At 45.2% G+C, this 21,923-nt stretch overlaps 1 protein-coding gene across 1 annotated transcript in view; it reads left to right on the top strand.

Annotated features, from left to right (window-relative positions):
- The window catches only part of ALK (ALK receptor tyrosine kinase), a 682,318-nt gene that overhangs the window by 567,089 nt on the left and 93,306 nt on the right, over positions 1-21,923 (top strand). Inside the window, exons 8-9 of the mRNA XM_040496415.1 lie at positions 96-196; positions 19,344-19,513. Of these exons, the coding sequence (XP_040352349.1) occupies positions 96-196; positions 19,344-19,513 (271 nt within the window). The remainder of the gene's footprint in view (positions 1-95; positions 197-19,343; positions 19,514-21,923) is intronic.

Raw genomic sequence — 21,923 nt, 5'->3', positions numbered from 1 at the left:
AAGGTGTACCACGCCTAGAGAAGAATGGGCAGAGCCCCAAGGCCCTTCAGTGCATGAGGGTGGTGCATTTCTGACTCTTTTTCTCTCTGCCCCAGGCCATGCCCTGTTGCTCAGCACTACTGATGTCCCTACTTCTGAAAGTGCTACAGTGACCAGCACTACGTTTCCCGCCCCGATGAAGAACTCTCCATGTGAGGCAAGTCTCAGTGCTCCCCTACTTCCTGGACTTCTCCTCCTACCCCTCACCTTGGGCGCTTCCAGATGAACCCAAACATCAGCAAAGTAGCCTGGATGGTTGGGCTGCTTGTGCTCCTGGGGGGAGGATACAATGGCATTTTTGTCATATTTGCAGAGAGCATGCACCAACATGGTGGAGTCCCATCTGCAGAGAATCTTACCTCAAACACCCATGCTCAGCCACACTGAACTCTTTGCAGCAGGGCCTTGATCTAAGCAAACCCAGAAAATATTTCCAAAACATAACAGGGCAGGGTAATAGTGATCTACAAAAGACTTTCTACAATATCAAGCTCTTGTAATATGTTTCAGATTTTATAGAGCATCAAAAATTTGATCTACATAAATTTCACTAAGACATCAGTAGCATTCAGTAAGGTCCCCTCCAAAGCCACTTACCCAGATGGTTCCTATGGCAGTTACCTTTTTAGTGTGGTAGGTCATAATCTCTAGAGAACAAGAAATGTGTTTAGACCCCAAACACAATCCAGTGGTTCAACTCATGGACTCTGGAATCAATTGCCTGAGTCCCAGCTAGGCTCCACCACTGACTGGCTGCACAATTTTCTTGGGCAGTTAATAATCTCTCAGGGCCTCAGTTTCCCCACTGTAAAGTGAGACAGTAGGAGTGCCTACTCTAAAGAGGAGAAGATTAAATAGGTTAATACATATACAGGGCTTATCACGGCTGCTGGCACATCATAACCACGACAGTAGTTAGCCAGCAGTGCCCGGCACCCTGAGTAAACATAGGTAAGGAGGATGGGGGAGCCAAAAACCAGATTCTAAGTTCTCAGAGAGCTCTGCATGCCTGTGCTTCTTTGCACCACCACACGGCACCACATCGACATCTTGCACTTTGTAGAGAACCAACACATAGTTGAGATTTGGCCAGTCCTGTCTTTCTGGAAACTCACAGGAGAAATCCCATCCTGGCTTTGTTTCAGGAATAGCTATGTGCCCCCTGAGCAATTTGTTTCCTTTCAAGCTATGGACATCGTGAGACTGAGCAGACTTGCTTCCCCTCCGCTGGCTGGTCGAAGCCCCAGGGAGATCCGGGAAACAGGCTTCCGCTGCTAAGGGACACAGCCACACTCAAGCCCTCCAGGCTTTTTATGAAATAAAAACTCACCAGCATAAAACACATAAGAATGGAAAAGAAGTATCAGTGACTTTTTTTTTAATCAGAAGAATGGTCACGTTAAATCTGAGGCTCCCCTTTTAGTAAGTAAATAGGGGTTCATGATGTGTAGTCTGTAATCAGCCTTACTCCTGGTTCGATCTTCTAACTCAACATTTACCCAATTTCTCACCCTTTTCTAGTTACTTTCTGTTACCTTACTAGATGTTATGTATCTCTGGGAGCCACCTTAAGTCCTTTTTGGAGGAAGTCAGGGCACAAATAAATAGATTCATTACATTAACTTGTATTTGAGAAATCACTCTATCTGATGCAGATTGTGGATTACACAGTCATCACTGATATCTCTCAGCACCCCCCACACCCCAATGCCACCCAGAGCAGACACCTAGAAAGGAAGGCTTCTTGAGAGGAAATCTAAATGAGGAGAGATGGTCACCCTTCCTGAGAGGTCAGGGGGATCCTTAAAAGAATTTGATTTTTAAATATACTCTTCACTGTATTTAACATGAGCCTAATTTTAGAATAAGAAATGTCAAGGCTAAAAATGATATTTTTCAAATACTTCATCATTTCCCTGATAACCTTTGGTTGATCGATAGTTTAAACAGGTGTTTTGTTTTACTGGCCTGTTTTATTTTCCCTCCAGTCAAATTTGCTCTGGGATATTTCTGCTATTTCCTGCCCTTTTCCATAACTCGACTCAGCAGGAGTAATGAAGGGAAGGCAGTGACTCCATTCTGTTCTCAGCTCACAGCTAGTTCACATTCAGATTTTCAGACCATTCATCTACTGCTGATGGGTCTTGAATCCCCAGTGTTGGGGTGAAATGTTTTCATCAGAAAAATAAATAACCAAAATAGAAATACGCATTTCCAGGTCTGTAAGCCTTGCCATTTATTTGATTCAGATCCTAAATGCAGAAGGCATGAAGCTGATTTCTTCCTCCCAGGTTGGCAAATGTCAGTGACAGGGGATGTTGCATCACTGTGTGAACTGTGTGAGGTTTACTCAGGGTCTTCAAACCCCACCAGCCCTCAAGGGGCCTGGCTATGGGGCCCAGGTACGGGAAGGGGACACTTCCTGTACCTAGGCCCTACAGGTACAGGGTAGAGATGGGTGAAAGTCTCTGGTGAAGGTCAAGCCCACAGGGACTAAGAGGCTGGCTAAGCTCCAGGGCTGACGCCCACCACTGAGTGTCGTCTCTAAACGCAGACCAGTCCTGGGAGCCCTAGAGTCCCTCCACCTCCTGGGAGTTGAAGTAATTGCAGAATTTCTCAAAATACTCCTTCAAGATACCCTACAGTCATTGGTGAATTCCCAAAAGGGAACTGGTGTCACCTTCTGTGTGTTTCCTTGAAAAATCTAGCTACAACCTGCCTAGTAGGTCTCTGTCTCTCCAGTTCCAGTCACTTGGAAATTGTGATCAGGACGGATTCTTAGGCGCCATCCCAGGCCACTTGGATGACACCCCAGAGTGGGGCCTGGGAATCTCCATTTTCAACCCCTGCCCTCCGTGATTTGGAGGCACGCTGACACTTGAAAGTAATTGACCATAAATGCACCTGCCACTTGTGACAGAAATTCATTATGAGTCCATGCAGAGAGTTTTTCCTCCACTACCCATGGTACCAAATAGTGTGACGTAACTTGCCTTTTATAAAGATGAGTCAGAAGTGGTGAGCAATGACAGGGTCAGGGACATAGGTGGTGGAGACAGAAGGGACTGGGAGAGTCCCCCTCAGAGCCCATTTGGAACCAGGTCAGATGCCCACCAGTGGTGGAGACATAGCCAGGACGTGCCAGTCAGCTTCCAGGCTTTTCCAGAAGCATGTCTGCTCCAGCCTCCTCCCTCCAGGTGCCTGCAGTCACCACTACTGGCCTGGCACCTCTCACTGGCTGGCCTCATGCAGGCACTGTCTCCTTCTCTGTCACTCCGCACAGTTGCATATGGGGCATGAATATTTAAAGACCTCTGCCTAGCCCAGCCACAAACAAGAGAGAGTGTTTTATGTGTGTGTGTGTGTGTGTGTATATATATATATATATATATATATATTTTTTTTTTTTTTTTTTTTTTGCCTCCCCCAAGCTATTCTCTGTGGGAAACTGGAGATCCACTTACAATATTCAGATTTTATTTTATTTTTATTTTGCGGAGCTCCAGTTCAAATAATTAAAGTTGCCACCAGGGAGGGGAGCCTTGTGGTGGCTTTCATGTGCACGCTTGCTGTCAGACCTGCTCTGTCCTCCTTGGCTGGGAAACACACTTGGATGTGTCTAGCATTGCAGCCGCTGGTAATGAAGGGGACAGAGGGTGGCAGGGGCTGTCTCTGCCCCGCCTCCTGCCTTTCGCACATCCCAGAAGCCTGAATGTCTCAACAAGCCCCGTGCAGTTTGAAATTCTATTTTATTTGAATAGCCTGCCTGTGACTGGAATATTTTAAACCATATTCTCAGGACAGAACAAGGCCTGGGGGGAGGAAAAGTGGGCTTCCCTCATTCTCTTTCCCGCTTCAAAACATGGAAGCGGTTTTCCTTCTATGAGCTGCAGGAAGGAAGAGGGCCCAGGAAGTGGGATGTGACCACTTGAGTGGTGGCCGCACCCAAGGGCAAGTGAGTTCCTAGCTGCTGGTTTTTCTGACCTCGCCGGAGCTATAGCCACCTCTGCCCTCCCCCCACATACTGGTGCATGCACACAGACACTGGGATCCTGGAACACACCTGGGGCCTTCCTGCCCCTGACATCAGCCCTGTAGTGATAAAGGCATTGGATTCAATGGGCCTGGGGGCTACTGAGATCAGGACAGAAGGCCACGACGCAGGCCTCCTCAGGTCTGCACAAGCTACCTGGCCTGCAGGGAAGGAGACCTCCATTTGGTGTCATTGAAACCAGGAAATGTGGCCCAGAGGGACAGGAGAGAGCAGCCTGGCATCTGAACTTGCCCTCTTCCATCTGTTAAGCCCTTCTCAGAGCCCCACTGAGAAGGAACCCCCTAGGGCAGGCAGAGCCCTGAAGGCTGGAGGCCAGAGAAGTTGTCAGCAAATTGCTCTCTGGTTGACTCCGTGAGACTTTTCAGGATGGTGGTGATCATTCCTGGACACAGGGCCCATCCTTCCAGGGATTTGGCTGGCAGAGGGTTCTCTAGCATCTCACTGTAACTCAAAAGCAAAATAAGGTAGGCAAGTCATGGCTGGTGTTGTTCAGGTTTATTTAGGCTGACCCCACTCCCTCCCCGGGGTGGGGGGCAGACAAATAGAACTTTCACATAAGGTGAAGACGAGATCTTTTCTGACTACCATGTTTTAAGAGTTTATGAAACTCGGGGCGCCTGGGTGGCGCAGTCGGTTAAGCGTCCGACTTCAGCCAGGTCACGATCTCGCGGCCCGTGAGTTCGAGCCCCGCGTCAGGCTCTGGGCTGATGGCTCAGAGCCTGGAGCCTGTTTCCGATTCTGTGTCTCCCTCTCTCTCTGCCCCTCCCCCATTCATGCTCTGTCTCTCTGTGTCCCAAAAATAAATAAACGTTCAAGAGTTTATGAAACTCAACAGCAGAATCCTCCATGGAAAGGCAAAAAGCAAGGATGAGCAATAGTAATTATTACAGGATGGCTTGAGGTAGAGGAGAAAACAGAACCATAAGGCTTTTCCTTTAGCAGCCCCCACTGAACCCTCGACAAGGGTATTCTCTTCAGCCTGCTTACGGAGCAGATCTGGGTGGGGGCACACAGAGGGCTGCCCAGGGGACAGGAACAGCCCACCCCAACAAGGCAGGAAAGAAATGCACCCAGAGATGCATAGCCAGTAAATAAAAAATCAAGCTCAAACCCAGACCTTGTAGCCTGAGCCTTGTGCTTTTCTGTCACACTTCCCTGCCCCTGCCGAGGACAGGTGGTAACTTCTCGGCATGGGAGGAACTGCCGTGGGCCTCCACAGCATCCCTGAGGACTGGCATTGCTCCTGCCTAAGCAGAACCCCTGCCCACCCCACCACAGACTCCTCTTCTCTGGAGGCAGGAAGGAAACACCGCCCCATTTTGCAGCCCTAGTTACTCAGTCAGTGTCTTCCCAGGCAGAGACCAGTCGATGGACCTAATTCCTGAGCAGCTAAGGGGACATTGTTACTCACCTAGGAGATTCAAATGTTATGTGTGCCTTGTGTGTGCCTTATTCTTAGCCCCACATGGTCTCATTTGTTTTAGCAAACGAGGAAGGAAAAACTGTCCCAAGAGGCCTCATGGTCTTGATCCTAAATAAGGTTGTCATTTTCTGGATCTGTTCCACCTTCTGTAGAACATGTGTCCATCTAGGGAGAAGGAAACCCTCTCCTCTCTCTATTCACTCATCCTATTTCACTGCTGACCAGTGAAAGCTGGTCCTTACCAGGCTCCACCCGGGACCAGCCTCTGCCCTTGTATGGCCAAGCAATGCTGCATAGACACCTTGTGGGGCTATAGTCATCTTCTTTGTAAATACGGACCAGAGCTGAGCTAGGGGGGCATTCCAGGCTAACCTCATCCCTAGCTCCCCTCTTACAAGCCTGAGCTCCTTGGGTCAGGTGTTTGGGAACTGGAATCCAACCCCCATCCCACCTAAGGCTATGACAGCACTGCAGAGACAGAATGCTCACGAGGAAGGCCAGCCCACCTTTGGACAGCTCCAGGCCTCAGCACTTGCCAAGTGGATTTGCTGGGGAGTGCTTTCCACTCTGTGTTCCCTGCGCTTGTCCTCTTCCTGCTTTGGAACTTTCAAAGAACAGAGGCAGGACTCCATGCTAGCTATGTAACCTCCAGCTGGGCTGTCCACTCTCTGCCCGCAAGGACATAGAGATGCCCCCACAGGAAGCACAGTGCCCTCGGACTCCCTCCTGCCCCATGTCCCAACAGTCTCGACATAACCCACGTGCGAAGGAACCCAGCTGGTCACGCAGGGCCAGAACAAAGGAACACCTCCAAGGCAGTGTAGTGTGGTGGGGAGAGCAGAGCTTGGAGGCCACTTAGACCTTGGCAGGGTCCTGCCACTTTGTACCAGAGGGAGCTTATGTGAATCACCTTACCCTTCTCAGCCTCAGGATCCTCTGCAGGACTGTCAGGAGAAACTAGCAGAGGGGCATCAAAAGTGCCCTGCCTGGATCTGGACACATAGAGATGCTTAATAAATGGCACATGTGGCCTCTGCTCCTCTGCGGCTGCTGCTGTTCCTATTATTACCTGACTTTTGTGGTGATTCCAATATCAAAGGCTGGAGTCTGCCTATCTGAGGGTCCTGAGTCTGGAGAAGTTGGCCTCTGTTCCACCCTGGGTGACCTGGCAATAGAGGGGAAGGGGTATGTTGCCCAGCTTAGTGACTAAGGTCCAGGGAAGCTAATTCTCTCCCAGCAGCAGATGGGCCCCTCACCCCCTCCTCCATCCCCACCAGCTCCTCTCCCCACCAGGAAGGGCATGGCGAGCACCCTCTTCCAGTCTAGCGAAAATCCCTTTTCTCCACAGCCCATCCCCACCCCACTCCCACCCTGGCAGCAGACACCCAAAGAGATGATATTGTCACATTTTCACAAATGAGGAGGGAGCCTGCAATCATGCACGGCTGGCTGGCAGTGTGGCCACATGTCCTTAAGACACAAAGGCATCTGCACTTTCCCCTGGGGTGTGTGTGGGGGGGGGGGGGTGGGCTCCTATGAAAGGGACAGCTGCAGTATATAGGGCATGGCCTGAGAAAAGAGAGGAAGTCACAAAGGCTGGAAGGGAGTCTGGCCAAATGACCCAGAGCAGAACATCACACGCCTGCCTTTTCTTTTAACATCTCTTTTTATCACCTGAAAATGGATGCCGGTTCTGCATCTGATCCTCGAATGTGCCTGTTTCTTTCTACTACTTACTCACTACTTACTGTTGAATGGCCAAGACTTCAGAAAGATACCCCTGTTTACCCTGTTGCTTTGGGTACCCCTAGAAAGACCTGGAAGGCATATGTCCCCCAGTTTAAGAAGCCCAGAGGAAGAGCTCCAACCCCCTTTCCAGGGGGGCTCCAGCCTGCCTTTCTTTGAATCTCAAAGGCTTCCTCACCCTGTGTGATCTCACTTCATCCCTCATGGTCACCATTAGGCCCATAAATGGCGCATTTTGAAGAGTATCTGCCCTGCCTTGGTCACCTCTAAAGTCCATCTCAACTGTGCCTGTCCCCCACCCCCACCCCACAAGTCACCCTAACTCTCACCTGTGTCTGAAACTCCAGGAGGACCTTAGATCTGGTAGCTCCTCACACCCCCTGTGATGGAGACAGTGCTCTTAAAGCCTTAACCTGGGGCCTAAGCACATGCCACTTTGTATCAGAAGGGAAGGAGGTGGAGGTTAGAAGTGGTTCCGGAAGAATTTTCCAAATGGCTTTTCCACAGACCCACTGGATGACTAAGAGATTTGGACCCACTGTCAGTCTCAAATGATGAGCCCAGACACATGTAATAACATTATACCCATACCCTGTATTAAGAATCCTCTATAATGTCAAAGACCACAGAGCCTGCCCACCTCCCCAGCCACCCTGTGAAGTGAATGAGATCTTCCCCATTCTACAGAGGAAGAGCCTCACAGGGCTTGGAGACACCCCCACAGTCACAGGCTAATCTACACAGAAACCAGGACTCAAACTGTAGTCTCCTAACTTCAAAGGTATTTGCTCAGCCACTCCCCTGAAGTAGTCAGGAGGTGGCCCCCTCAGGATGCGAAGGGTGGACAGCTGCAGGGATGGGATCAGAGAGGTAGCTTGGAACTTGGCTGGGCTGGATGGGCACACAGATATGTGGCAGGAGGAGTGAGGGAGGGAAGGTCACAGAGGGCTCGCGGTCGGGCAGTGAAGCAGCAAGTACTCATTTCAAACCCACCATGTGGCCAGTCATGCTGGAGATAGACCACAGGAATCTGGGATCTCTTTGAGGTGTTTTCAGCAGAAAAGTTAACAATACTTGCTTTCAGTATAACAGGTCCTGGTCTCCAGGTTACTCATGGATCACTTGGCTGAATTACATTAAAAAGCAAGCCAAAGTTCTTAACTCTAGCCCTCAAACACCCTAACCATTTGCATTCTTGGGAAAAAGAAACCTTCCTTAGTCTGGGTCTGAGGAAGGGACGCTTCATAGTTGATAAGCCAACTGAGGGAGCATTTTTTAAATATCAATCCCTTATTATGTGGCTAAGACTGTGCTAAGAATGTCACTTGTTTTATCTCATTACCAAAACAGACTTGTGAGGAATCGTGACCCCCATTCACTGACAGAGAGAGACCCTAGAGCCTTGACAACTTAAGTGACATGCCCAAGGTCACCCTGCTACTAAGAGGAGGACCCAGGATTTAAACCAACCTCTGTCCACCTCCAAAACCAAATCTTCGAACACTAGTTAAGTCACTAACTTAACTCAGGTCACCTGAGTTTGAATCCCAGATCTGCCCCTTACAAGTCATGTGACCTCACGTGAGTCACCCCCCCAACTGGGATAAAACTGGGTATAAACCTGTTGTACTTCCTGCCTGAGGTTGTTGCAAAGACCAAATGAAAATGTAAAAACTCTTTGTAATGGGAGCAATTCTTCTTCTTCTTTCTTCTTACTTTGCACGGGCGGGAAGAAGTCACTCCAACGTGAATTCAGACATTGTGTGTGTTCTTGTTTCTCCTTTCAGTCAATAGTAACATGTGGGCAGGTTGGGGGCATTATTTTGCATAGTGCCTAGGATTAGTATCAGGAGGACATGCCCAATGAATTTGCTTAATCAATCATTAATTAATTAACTAATTACACAGCCCCTCAATTATGAACATGACTCTGTCCCAGGATAGGAGCCAACAAGGACACTCCCCTTGGATTCTCAAGATACCAACAAATGTAGCCCCACTGAGATTTCTGAGCCAAAATAATTCTCCCCTCCATACCTAGAGCTGAGAAGCCACTGGAACCTAGCATTCTGTCCCCACTCATCATGATGTGGTTGACACTCCCAGGCCACATGCTAATGGGCCAAAGTAATCAACAGCAATTGTAATTGCAGTCAGACATAATTAATTTAATACCTACGAGCCATTCAAAATGAATCCCTCTGCTATTACATGATGAAACTGAGGCATAGGAAGAATTGCTGTCAAGGCTCATGGGTGTGAATAAAATCCTCCTGGGCACTTGGCAGAGATTTGGATCCCATTCAGAATCTACCTGCTAATCATGGACCCTTGTGGCCCCTACTGGAGATCCTTATACCACATTCCAAAGTCCCATGCCCAAGGGGGACACCCTGTTGCAAGCACAGACTCTCCCCACCTGTCAGAATAAATACTCCCCAAGTGGCTCCAGGCCCCCACAAACACTCACATGCCTGGGGTCCATTCTCCTTCCACTGGTTGTCTGTAAAGGTTCTAGGACTTCCACTGCACATCTGTAAAGGTTCTAGGACTTCCACTGCACAGTTGATCCTGTTCCCCAGCCAGAGGATTACAGAGCTATTTCGCAGCAGCATCCCCATCACGCACAGAGAGACAGAGGTACAGAGGAGGCTGTTTGCCCAAAATCATACCATCAACATGTAACTCAAAAGAAAATATCACCCTTTTTCTTCCCATAAGACAGAAAAGATAACTCTCTGGGGAAACTGGATGCTAGAACACTGAACTGAAAAGTTTAAATACAGCATCCTTCACCCTGTCCCTTCCTATCTTTTGTGAGCTGTTTATCTCTAGCATGGTATTGCCTGCTTGCCCTTACCCATACAGGAGGAGAAAACTAACATTGATCAAATGTATTTGGTAGGCTGGGCACTGGGCTTTGTAATCTTATTAAAGTCCCCCAGCGACTCTCTGAGCAGAGTACAATTGGTCCCATTTTACAGATGAAGACAGAGGCACAGATTATACCACAAATAAAGACAGAACGGCTGTTTTAGTTCAAAGCTCATGCTCCGTCTGCATCACTCAATCCCCAGAAGCCCCCACCTTCCCTGGGTCTTCCTCAAAAAGCCCACATATTACAGGCAAGAGAAACTGATCCTCCCAGAAGGGGGTGAAAAGAAAGCATTTTTTTCCCGACTTTCAAACGACATCAGAACCCTCCCTTGCTGCCACTTTTAATATAGTGTTTATTGTTTTTTCTGATTATAAAAGTGTTCTATGTTCATTGCAGAACATTAGGAAAATATAGGAAGGCATGAAGAGAATTGAAATTGCTCACAATCTTACCCCCCAAAGGTAACCCCTCTTACCACACTGGTGCATTTCCTTCCAGACACATAGACGTAGATTTGAGCAGAGTGAAAAGGGCTTATACAAATTTTGCATCATACCATATAAGTATTTGATGTCTTCTGTATTTATATTTTCTTACATCAGTGTTATTTTTCATCAACATGCTTTTAATAACCGCATATGCTACATTTACTTTATCATTCTTGTTCTAGTTATCAAAAAGTAATGGATATTCATTGTAAAAAAAAAATTAGAAGAGATTAAAGAAGGAAAAAAAATACCTGTAATTCCATAACTTCACCAGCCAGGGATCCCAGAGTTATTATTTTTTATGTATAACCTTCATGTTTTCTTGCCGTGTTTTTACAAAGGGGGCATCCCTGGCTGGCTGTTTCTGGCTTTGATGTGATGTCGGAAAGAAGGAGACATGGGGTGATATTTTCAGACAGGATATCAATCTTTTAAGTCTCCTACATGGCCAGGAATCCAGCATTTCTTAAGCTTCCATAATTGCAAGTATTTGCCAGCACATTTTATTTGCTTGTTATCAAAAATCTGCATCTGGCCTGCTTCTTGCTATGTTGGGTTGATTTTTCATTAGGCTATTTATAGCTGGAGAGTTGGTATTTATTTTTTCCAGGTGAAGTAGGAGATGGCATACAAAAACACTGGGTTTTGCAATGAGTCAACACTCTTAATTAAAGTTAATAAGAGACTGTGGAACTCTTATTAATAAGAAGCCAAAGAACTCTTAAAATTACCAGTTCACACCCATACCGCAGCCCTGTGGCATCTTAGGTTGGGAAGGAGCCTTTACCTTTATTCTAAGCTTGGATTTCCCTGACAACAACTTCAATCCTGGTTCCCCAGCCACTGCTGGATGACTCCCAGGGTGGGGAATATCAAGCTCATCTTTGAGCGTCTCTCTCTATTAGAAAGCATTTCCTTCTGTTCAAGTGAAATACACACTAGAACGTGCATCCTGGTTTGGTCTCTACTGTGGGAATTCAGACAGCCCTTCAGAAAGATGAAGAAAAGTAGCACCTTCCACCTCACAGCATTGCTACATTTGGGAGTGCTGAATGCAGAATGGGCATTATTTGATACCATTGAGTCTCTTTTGTCCCATTTCAGCCTAAGTTCCATGCTGATATTTTTTTAATGGATTCAAGAGATTGTCGTGAAGTTGCCACGAGGTATGCATAGCAAACACAGGGCATATTCTAGGCATAAAATTGCAGTAATTACCTCTGGAGGAGGAAAGGGCCATGAGAGAAATAATAGCATTAGGCCTAGCCACAATACTCCTCTTGCTTTACATACAGAACTTTAATTAATAACATGACAAACACTGGTAGCACGTAATTGGAAAGTCTATTGGACCTCATCGACAGGGAGAGGGAAAAGGCCCTTGTGAAAGGGCCTGCTGGAGCCAGAAAATATAATTGCTGGTGGCATGCTCCTGGCATTGTCTCTTTTCACTTGTCCTATTTTCTGTCTGCATATAAAATAGGTTATTAGTCAAAAGCTATCATTTATAACCTATATCTATTGGATGTATCTAGAAGGATCAGCATTTTTATTGTCATGGGCTCCAACAAGTGTTATTTCTCACAGACATTATTTAGGATTTGAATAAGATTTCTCATATTTGCATGAATACACTTGTCATATATATGTACATGTATGTATATACATGTATATATGTATGTGTCTGTATACACACACGATACTAATTGTCTGGCAGAGACAAAGGTTTAAAATCCACCACTTCCCTAATTCCTCTATTCTGAAGGTATGTCTGAGCTAAGATCTTGTTAAAATATAAATTCTGATTCAGCAGGCCTAGGGTGGGACTTGAGACCCTGCATTTTTTATTACTTCCCAGGTCATGCCAATACTGCTGGTTTACAGACCACGCTTTGAGCAACAAGGATCTAGAAAACCTTCACAACACACCCACAAAAGGTTTAAGTATTACCATAACATGCTGCATGTATGTAGCGCTATAGATATGGTAGAAACAGCACAGACCATAGTGTGGAAACTGGCTCCACAGCATATGGGCCCAGCGACCATGGGTGACTTAACCTATCTAAGCCTCAGATTCCACATATGAAAAATGGGTATGATAATATCCACAGGAAGGAATGTTGTGAGTATAAAATGAGATAGCATATGTACAAGTGCCTAGCACAGCTCTCTAGCGTTCAATAAATAGGCATTTAACAAAATACTTTATCCTATAGGTTACCCCGATAGAAATTGGTCCTATTAAAATCAAATACCAAAAGAGTTTTTTGCCCACTCTGAGCACCTGAACTTTAACTCCCAATAGCAAGCCAGGTCTACCTGGCATGGATATCTACATATAATAGTATCAAAGGGCTTCTTTTATCTGGGACTGTATTTAGGAGGAAAATGGAAGTCTTTGAGAGGGCCTTGAACCTGCAGTCTGCCCTGGGAACTGCAAATAGTTACTCTATTTAGATAGAAATACTGTATTTAGATACAAATAATGAATAAGGGATATTCAGAAAGAATTGACATCGGTCCTCCATGTCTAACTAAGAAATTGGTAAGTAGGACCAAGAGGATAGTTCTGGTCCCATTTGTATTCTTAGGTCATCACTGCTTACCCTCAGCCCATGAATCTCTCACTTTCAGGAATGTCCTCAGTCCTGGCCAAAGGATGATGTGGCAGGCACGTGAAGGCCCTCTGCTGAATCTGTGTCCTCCCCCTTGCAGGAAAAACACTTCTTGTACACCTTGGTGATTGTGGGCACATTTTAGGCTATTTTTTAGTTATTAAGAATTGCCTCTTACTCAAAGTCTGAGATGAAAATGGACCCCTGACCAAGAAGACCAGGCTACCTCCTGCACTAAGTAGCCCCATCTCTCCAGTGGTCTCAGCCTAGGATGTACTTTAGAATCACCTGGGGAGATTTCAAAAACTTCTGATGCCCAGGACCTACCCAAGACCAATTAAATCAGAGTCTCTGGAGTGGAACTCAGACATGAGTAGGTGTGAAAACTCCCCAGGTGATTCCAATTTGCAGCCCAGGTTGAAAACCACTGGCTCAACCATTTCATTCACAACATGTGGGCTCTATTTCACATTCTTTACTTCAGTCTTTATGACCACCTTTTAAGGTGGGCAGGGAAGGGATGGTTATTATCACAAATTTGGCTTAAGAAAGAAAATAGAGGCTCAGAGAGGTAAGTGGTTGGCTTAAAGTCACACAATTCATTCACTTCGATATTGGAGCACAAACCCCAAGTTATCCCATCGTCAACAGGTAATGAAACAAGGAGAGTTTGATAGGCCACCCAGGAATTAATGTTGATGAAAAGGGCAATTGCTTTCAGTGCATTCTGGAAAGGAAGTGGGATGAGTCATAGGAGCACAGGAACAAGGCTCCAGAGGTTGCTTCTCTGCCGATTCTGATGCAGTAAGTCTGGGATCAGGCAAGAGATTCTGCATCTAAGTTCCCAGGTAACACCAATGATACCAACCTGAAAATCACCCTCTGAGTAGCAAAGCATTGACTGACATTTTAGAGGCAGAATCTGGAATCACTAGTGATAACTACAGGTGAAAAGTAGGCCAAGTGAAAGACCAAAGGTTCTAGACTGCTTATATCTTAGGAAGAATACATCACCTGGATACACCACCTTACTAAACACTTGGTGGGTGAAAAAAATAAATGGCAGAAAAACATACTTTGCTAGCCATTCACTGGCTGCCAGTTTTCAATCTCATTCCAAGCCTTTTGCACCTGTTTCTAAAACTAAACTTTATGGAAACTGAAACAGTGCATGTCTTGGCTTGAGTTGTAGCTGTAGATATATATTTGCTGCTATAAACATAGGTGATGGTATTGTAAGTTGAAAGGAAAGTCAAATTTTTAGTTCTACTATTTGTCTGTAGTTCTGAACAGTTGGATCAAGTGGCCATCTTGACCCAAGTCCTGATTGTCTTATGTCAAGTGTCTTGACTTGATTGTCTCATGTTTTAAGTCTTTGCTGTCAAGTGGCTCTGATTACTTCCCTTTTGCTACACCCAGCAAAATTGCAGCTATTCATTTAAATTCTGACTTCCTGGCAAGCTGATAAGCTTCACGAGGGCAGGGAAGGTATGTATAATAATGTAGCACAGAGTAGGGATGCAGTAAATATAGGTTGAATGAATAGATAATCACCTCAAGAACTGGTACCAAGAGGGATCCTGGTAGATCTCCTCAGGAGCTAGTGATGCCATGCCTTGGCAGCCAGTACTGTTCTCAGTTCCCAGGCCTATTGGCCTAAAATGTAGTGCAGGAAGATGGAGAAAGCTCAGCAGTAAGCTAGCCAATGTCCCCAGTGTCAATATGACAGGGCTACATCTCACCAACATGCTCAGCCCACTAGCAGACTCTACTTCAGACTGAAAGCTTCTGAAGAAGACTGGGAATTGAGCCATTTCAACTACAGCTGGTTAGCTGCAAAATGGGTGGATCCTCTTCCCTTTCCTGGTACCCAACCCCTAAAGTGTAAGAAAGTGCTAAGGAGCTTCATAGGTGGGAAGTTGGTTTCTGTCCCTGAGAGGGGACCTGGTGAAGACAGAAGGGTCTTCCTGGAAATGTATACATCTTTATTTACCCTGATATTGATCAGCTCCTACCGCGTGCCCTCACTTAACCACTACTATGAATACAAGATAAGATGTCCCTGCCTTGAAGGGACTTGCCCACAGAGGGAAGAAAAGCCACCAGAGCTGTGTCCCAAAATGGTCCCAATAGCCTCAATTGTAAGATTTCAGAGGAGGGGGAGGTCATTTGTGAGACAGATGAGAGGGGGAGGTCATTTGTGAGACAGATGATAAGAAAAGGTCCATGAAAATTAAATATTTAATTTTTTTAAATGGTGAGAAGGAAAGAACATGTAGAGGAAATGGAAAGATCAAAACCATAGAAGCAGAAAAATCCATGTCAGGTGCAAAGCTGACATGTAGACTGATGTGGAGGAGTCTAGGAACTAACATTCACTGGGCCCCCATGTGTGGACTACTGGATGAAATCTACTTACCTGTTGCTCTAAGGTAATACAGACCATTTTTAATCACTTCAAAACACAAAACAGGCTTATTTAGAAATCAGAATGCCCATCTAATCAGAACTTTAATCTTGCTTTAAAGTTAGGGCTTATTTCCCTCCCCTCCCCCTGCCACACTTGACCCTACTATAGATGAAAAGCCTGAAATTAGGGAAATGGTGGTCACGGTTCTCTCCCCTTCACTCAGCTTTCCTCTTCAGTCATCTGGCTAACTTGTGACCTTTAATGCAGGGAAAGGAAAAGAGGCAAAGAAAGCAAAAAGCTCTTACTTGACCAGAACTGTTGTGGTAATCTGGCGTTGGTATTCTCTGGATAGGACAAATATTTAAGTCTTACTAGTTTTCACAGGGGGCACTTTTGTGGTTTCTTTGGAGATCTACATTTCTCCTCACCCCCTCCACTATTGCTAGGAATCTTTCACCTTGACTGGGGCATATGTATCTCCATTCCAGGAGGCCACTTACTCTTTTCTCTGCCCTTGGGCATCTCAAGATGCCTACAGCTTCTTTCTTCTGAGTTCTATTTACCTCTTCAAGAAGCCCTCTTGGACAAGATCTAAAATGACCCACGTGGGTCGCTTTTTACACAGCTCACTCTAGTCTATGTGTAATGCTCATGCATGTGTGCACCACCAAACTCTGAGAGTGCAAGCCATCCAATGGTTCCACCTTGCCTTTGTCCTGCCATCAGAGCAGCTACCCAACCCCTGGTTCATACTTTAGATTTTCCAGGTAGGAGTTAGACAGCATTCTACTGAGCTCCCCAAACTGTAAATGCTCAAGGTGGCATCATTAAAACTTCTCTCTTGGGATGAAGAGAGAAACTTCTTTGCAGAAGGGTAAAGTGACATGGAACTCATGATATACAAAAAGCACATTCTAAAAAACTCTCTCCTGGTATTCAGCCACCAACTTTTTAAAAAATCCAAGTATGTATGAGAGATTAAGAATTGTGTAACCTGTTTTCATCCACCCTTCTTGAAAGTCCTACATCACTGTGTTCTCAGACTTCCCTTTGAAGTGTAGTATCTATTGCCTCAGTGCTTCAGCCAAAATTCCTTTTTAACATTTACTACACTATTTGTTATCTCATTAAATTGTCACTGTAATCCTAAACCTATTCCATCTTAATGGAATACAGAACTGCACTTCAAAAGAACCAAAGTGACAACAACAGTTTTTGAATCCAGATCTCTCTAACTCAAGCTTTTAGACCATTCTAGGGTGGAGGATACATGTGAATCAGCATAAGTACTCAATAAATATTCATTGAATGCCTAAAAAGCTGATTTTCTTAGATTATAAAGAAACATGAATGCCTTGATATTAGTTGATAAGGAGAAACCACTGAAAAATCAGTCACAGATGGTAGTGGTAAACAGGAAGATGTGATAGAAACATACAAAAGAAGTTAGAAGGGAGAAAGTAGAGAGGGAGAGGCACTTTAGGAGGCCATAGAAAGAGCTGAAAGAGCAAGCTATAAAGGACATTGTGAGTGCTACTTTGTTAAAGTAATGAAGATAAAAGCTAGGTTGAGAGAATTTAAAGAAAGCATGGGCAACAAGGAAATAAAAGCAGTTACATGCCAGTTATCCAAGATGTTAACATCTGAATGGGGGTAAAGAAATAGGTTGCACATCAGAGGAGCTAGCTGGATCAGGGATATTTTTCTGGGATGGGTGAACGCTTATCTTTTCTGTAGACAGAAAATCCAAAAGGTACAAAGAGTCTTAAGGTGCTAGAAGCGGTTATTGAGAGAGCAAGGACTGGGGGGGGGGGAGGGATACGGGAGATTAACATAGAAGAAAATGAAAGATACAGCTTCCTCTAAGACAGGAAAAGAAGAGAGAAGGTAGATAAATAAACACCTATGCTGAGAAGTAGAAGCAGAAGTAGAAGTAGAAGGAGGAGAGGGAGGAGGAGGAGGAGGCGGAGGAGGAAGAGGAAGGGAGGATAGAAGGGAAGGGAGGGAGGGAGGCAGAGAGGCTGAAGTAGATTGCACCTAATAGAGTAAATCTTTATCAGTAAAGTAAGAATCAAAATAACGGATCAGGAGTTGTGGACCAAAAGGTAACAGCATTAGTGTTTGAGGAAGAGTTTGAAACACCCATTGTTCTATGTGTGTTCAGAAGTCAACTGTGGAAATCAGTGGATGAGTAAGTACCAACAACCATCCAGAGCACTGAGGTTCAACAGTCTGATTTCACAGCAGTCCAAATCATCAAATATTCTGTGGCCAAGGAGCAAAAGGAGAGAAAGGATGTAGCAAGCAATATTCCAAGCAGGGCACACGGCATGGGCTAAAGACTGAGAGGGCTTAGTTAGTAGGATTAAAATTTCTAGTTGTGGCATCTAGATTGCACAAGGAAGCCACGTGAGATCAGAAAAAAACAATTGACAGATTTGTTAAATTATCCTGGGAGTACTCATTGGAGACAAGTATTTGCTACACCAGATTTGGGAAATGGGAAAGGTACAAGTGAAGAGGTTATGGTTATAGACCAGGCTTGCCTGACTCAGGCTCTCAGAAGTAGAACAGCACCTGGGCACCCCAGTGCCAGATGTGGCCTTGTTAGTTAAGAGGCCATGTGCAACAAAGTGGGAAGTTCATGGTATATGACCTCTTTGATCAAATTATAAGCAAGCCATGAGCTTGGGGACTGGGAGACAAAGGAATGGTGATTTATAGAAGAGAATGTCTTCAAACAATGAGAATCAAAGGAAAGGGGCACGTAGCAGATGAAAACTACAGTTGCCATAGGACATATTTTACCTTTCATTCCACAACAGCCATTTTTTTAAATTACGGGATCTAAACAGGAATATTTGGGGCAATTATATGCTATAGTTGTCCTAAGTTTTAAATGTTGTTTACAGATTGTTTCTATCAAACAAAAATATCAGAGACCTTGTTTATAGCATGTACTGATTCTGGGCATGACTGCACTTAAACTCTTTTAGAAATATTCACTATAGTCCCTTTTCATGTATCTAGGGAACAGTGCCATAGGAAACTTTACTAAAGACACAATGAAAATATATGATTGTAGCTTCCTTTTGTCAAAGTAGACATCCTAATTCTGAAAGATAACCATCGTAAAGTATCTCGATGAGTAGACTTTTGTCCTGCCTTTGCCTACCAGTGGCCATAAGTATCAAGTCATAGAGTCTCTGGTTAGCTAACACATGGCATGGTATCTTTCAGATAAGAGTATTAGAGTCTCAATGAGGAAGAAAAATCTATGATACTAAGGCATTGAAGAAATTGAGTCATAAAATCACTTCTCCAAGGTCACAAAGTGAATCGGGGCCACAGACAAGAATCTTCAGAACCGCTTTAAGAAGTTCACTTCATATCCCATTGATTCTTAGTATCACCTCAGATGCAGAATCTTGTGAAACTTAGGATCAACCTGAACAAAATTCCAAAATTTTGTCCCTAATTGCCCCTGCCCAGCTCCTTGAATCTTAATGAAAGCCATTTGGAGAGACAATGAATAAGATCAGACAGTCACCAGCTTTCTTCACTGGGCATACCTTGGCTGAGTCTCCAGCAACATGCTTGAGGCTTCAGGTCAGAGTTCTAGGAAGGGGACCTAAGGATTCCTTTTAATATTAACACCTGTTCTTCTGGCTCTGCTCTCCCTTACAGCTCCGAATGTCCTGGCTCATCCGTGGAGTCTTGCAGGGAAACGTCTCCTTGGTCCTGGTGGAGAACAAAACTGGGAAGGAACAAAGTAGAATGGTCTGGCATGTTGCCACTAATGAAGGCTTGAGCCTGTGGCAGTGGACAGTGCTGCCTCTTCTCGATGTGGCTGACAGGTGAGCCTCCACCCATTTCTGTCACTCTCTTTTCGTCTATCAGCCAAGATGCAGAACAGGGTCATGTCTTCCCTCCCCCTCACCCCCACTACCCAAGACATGCATCCAGATGAACACATACATGTGCATACACACAAATATGAACACACACACACACACACACACACACACACACACATACACACACACCACTTTCTGCAGACTTGTAGGGAGCACTGAGTTTCTCTGTAGGATTTCTAGGCTAATGAGCACTTATCTCTTGTATCACTAGCCTGGCCTGATTCACTGCCTCCAGTATCTGTAGTAGAAATAAAATTCATACTCATGAGTTGAACAACTCATATTACTGCCAAATAATAATCAGGCTTTATATGTATATTTTCTCCTAATTAATGCACTTTGCCTTACTTTCCCATTTGACATTTTATTTATCCCTTATTAACAACAAAACTGTGACATAGGCAGTACAGACCTCATCACGTTCCCCACCCTGCCCTTTCACAAGATTCTCATCAAGAACCGAAGAGTTATCGGCACCAGCAAGTTGGCATCAGAATGAGGACTGGTGCTCAGGTCAGTCCAAGTCCAGGACTTTGTGGAGTCAGGTCCCTGAAGCAAGTAGATGAAGGAGAAGGTAAATTCTTCACTAAACAGAGGAGTGATTCTACCAGAGGCCCTGACTCCTATTTAAATTCGATCACTAGTGGCTTTGTGACCTTGAACCTCTCTGAGTCTCAGTTTCCTCATCTTTAAGCTGAGAGGGTTGGACTAGAAGATCATTGACTTTGCATGGCTCTGCAATGGAGAAGTAACCACTGAGATCAACTGCCACTTGTCTCCCCGGGATGGCACCAGTCTGCCACCTGCAGCCAGCCTGGAGCAAGCAGTGCCCAGCCTAGCACAGCAGCTCACATGACTCCTTGATGAATCATACTGAACCCTTGATGGCTGGTGTGCTAATCTGTCCCAGAACAAAATAGGCAGAGGGCAGAGGGTGGGAGTTATTTCTAGAAGGGGGGGCAGATAAGTGGATCTGGAGGGGGAAAGCCAACTTTAACAGGCTAAATATCAAACCCAGCAACCCTAGCTCCTCTGCATTAGACTCTTAAAACCCATCCAAATTACCATCCTGATGAATTCGCCTCTGAAAAATGAGGACAAAGAGCTTAAGGCAAGGTGAAGGTGATGCCAGTTGGCATGCAGCTTTGTAAGGATAAAGTTGGGTCTCAAATTCTTCACTCAAACTTCACAGAGTCTGCTATTTCCAAGAGCTCATAACTTCAGCTGTGCTGTCATAGGAAGAAGTGATTGTCCTCACTCTGAGCACTAGTTTCCCACTCCTTCAGATGTGTGTGGGCTAAAGATCAAAGCCCTTGGACATCTTGAGGCACAGTGCTACCCCTAGGACAAATGGATTTAATTAAAGTGGAAGAAGGGGCAGTGTGGGCACTCCCTACCACAGACTGGTCTTTTGTCCTCCGGGATTGTGAGAGTTGTATGCAGGGGATGGAGAACAGGAAGGTGATGGCAGAGCCCTTCCTCCTGGGAGATGCTAAATTAATTCAGATGAATCAAAGGGGTTTTTTCTCTTCAATCCAGCAAGTCCTCTCTCTTTCATAACCACTCCAGGGGATTTAAAGCAAGTAAGATGTTGACTCTGTTCACTCCCATCCGTGAGAGTTTTGTTTGAAGGAGACTTTGTTCTCAGCCTCCCTCCTCCCTGTTAAAAGCTGTTTACCAGACTGACATTTCCAATATTGGTACTGAGACCAAACTGTCCAGTGGGGATTCAGACAAAGGCCAGCTTGGTTTGCTGATGCCTTGTGACCTAATAAGTGCGCAATTACAGAACACACAAGTGACTCCATTCACCAGGAGCCTGCACACCACTGACATGCTCTGATGTAGGAAGCTACTCCCCCCACCCAGAGCTAAAGATGGTATAGAAGGCATCAAGACCCAGAGGTAAATGGAACTGCAGGAGAAGGAGGCATGGCAGTTTTCAGTTGCTAAAATCGCTTACCAGTAGAGGTGACTGGCCCATAAAACTAAAAAAGCACTGTGGATAAAAGACCATAGGCTTTAGGATCAGATAGTCCCAAGTTTAAAACTGTCTCCGACACTCACTAGTTGTGTGACCCCAACCAATCACTGAACCTCTCTGGGCCTTGGTGGCCACATCTGTAAAGTATCATCACAGTACAACTTCACGGCATTGTTATGAGACTAAATAAAATGACTGTCAAAAGCATCTATATATAGTAAGTATCAATGAATTTTATTTCCCACATCCTCCACCCTCATCTCTCAGTTATGTAGCCTCAGATAACTTATTGGGAAAAAAGTAGCACAAGTCACAACCACTGATCTTCCAAGTCAAGTCATGTTGTATAAAACAGAGATAATAAAG

Source organism: Herpailurus yagouaroundi, unplaced genomic scaffold (assembly GCF_014898765.1).
Source record: "Herpailurus yagouaroundi ecotype Mexico unplaced genomic scaffold, PumYag 188, whole genome shotgun sequence".
Taxonomy (NCBI): domain Eukaryota; kingdom Metazoa; phylum Chordata; class Mammalia; order Carnivora; family Felidae; genus Herpailurus; species Herpailurus yagouaroundi.
This window is presented reverse-complemented; position numbering and strand designations above follow the sequence as displayed.